Genomic DNA, 906 nt, shown 5'->3' on the forward strand with positions numbered 1-906 from the left:
ACTCGATGGTACCTAACAACATTAGCTGTTTCAAGTCCATGTTACTAAGAGTTTAGCTTAGAAATGGCTTTTCTTAAGCAAGTTGCAAAACAGTATATTATGACCCAATTTGTGTGTTTTTTTTTTAAATGACACATTAAAAAACAAAACAAAACTACTAATAGTAATAATCTCCAGAAGTAGGAATTGGGAGTTAAAGTACTTTTCACTTTATACCTCTGTGTACTACTGTATAAGGAGCCCTGGTGGTGCAGTGGTTAAAGCGTTTGACTGCTAACCTAAAGGTCAGGGTTTTGAAACCACCAGTGGCTCCTCGGGAGAAAGATGTGGCAGTCTGCTTCCATAGAGATTTACAGCCTTGGAAACCCTTCGGGGTCGCTATGAGTCAGAATCAACTGGACGGTAGTGGGTTTGGTATACTGTGAACAGCTCCATGTATCCCATACTCTGAATCCTATAATTGAGATTATTCCTTATTAACTGGGACAAACTGATGGAGCTTTATTGCAAGAAAGAACTGATAAGATACAATAATTGGTAAGTATTTAGCAAAAGCTGAGATAAAGTAAAAATCCCATTTTGTAAAGGCCCTTCTTGCATAAAGGATCAAAGTAAAGGGCAGGTTTAGATTCAGGGCTGGGGGACCTACTTCCTGTCTATTGTGTGACTGTGCAATGGAAAGAAGACCACAAAGAGCACAGGCTTCTGTTGCATCAAACGAGCCCTACCTGTCGAAAGCAGGAGCGTTGGCTTCTAGGCCTCTGTTGAGTCTCAGATGATGGGAGCCAACCTAAAGGAAAAGAAATGACACTTGTGATTCTTCCAGGAAGTGATGTCTTTCCTAGTCCCCCTGCTCACTGCCAGCCAGGTCACATGTGGCAGTCACCTCCATGGCAGACTCCCAGT

General features: G+C 42.1%; 1 protein-coding gene across 1 annotated transcript in view; it reads right to left on the bottom strand.

The window, feature by feature from the left end:
- Window positions 1–906, bottom strand: part of SYNJ2 (synaptojanin 2) — a 125,946-nt gene that overhangs the window by 50,356 nt on the left and 74,684 nt on the right. The window contains exon 6 of the mRNA XM_004368807.1: window positions 729–790. Within this exon, the coding sequence (XP_004368864.1) occupies window positions 729–790 (62 nt within the window). The remainder of the gene's footprint in view (window positions 1–728; window positions 791–906) is intronic.

The sequence above is a fragment of the Trichechus manatus genome, unplaced genomic scaffold (assembly GCF_000243295.1).
Source record: "Trichechus manatus latirostris isolate Lorelei unplaced genomic scaffold, TriManLat1.0 scaffold00002, whole genome shotgun sequence".
NCBI classification, from domain to species: domain Eukaryota; kingdom Metazoa; phylum Chordata; class Mammalia; order Sirenia; family Trichechidae; genus Trichechus; species Trichechus manatus.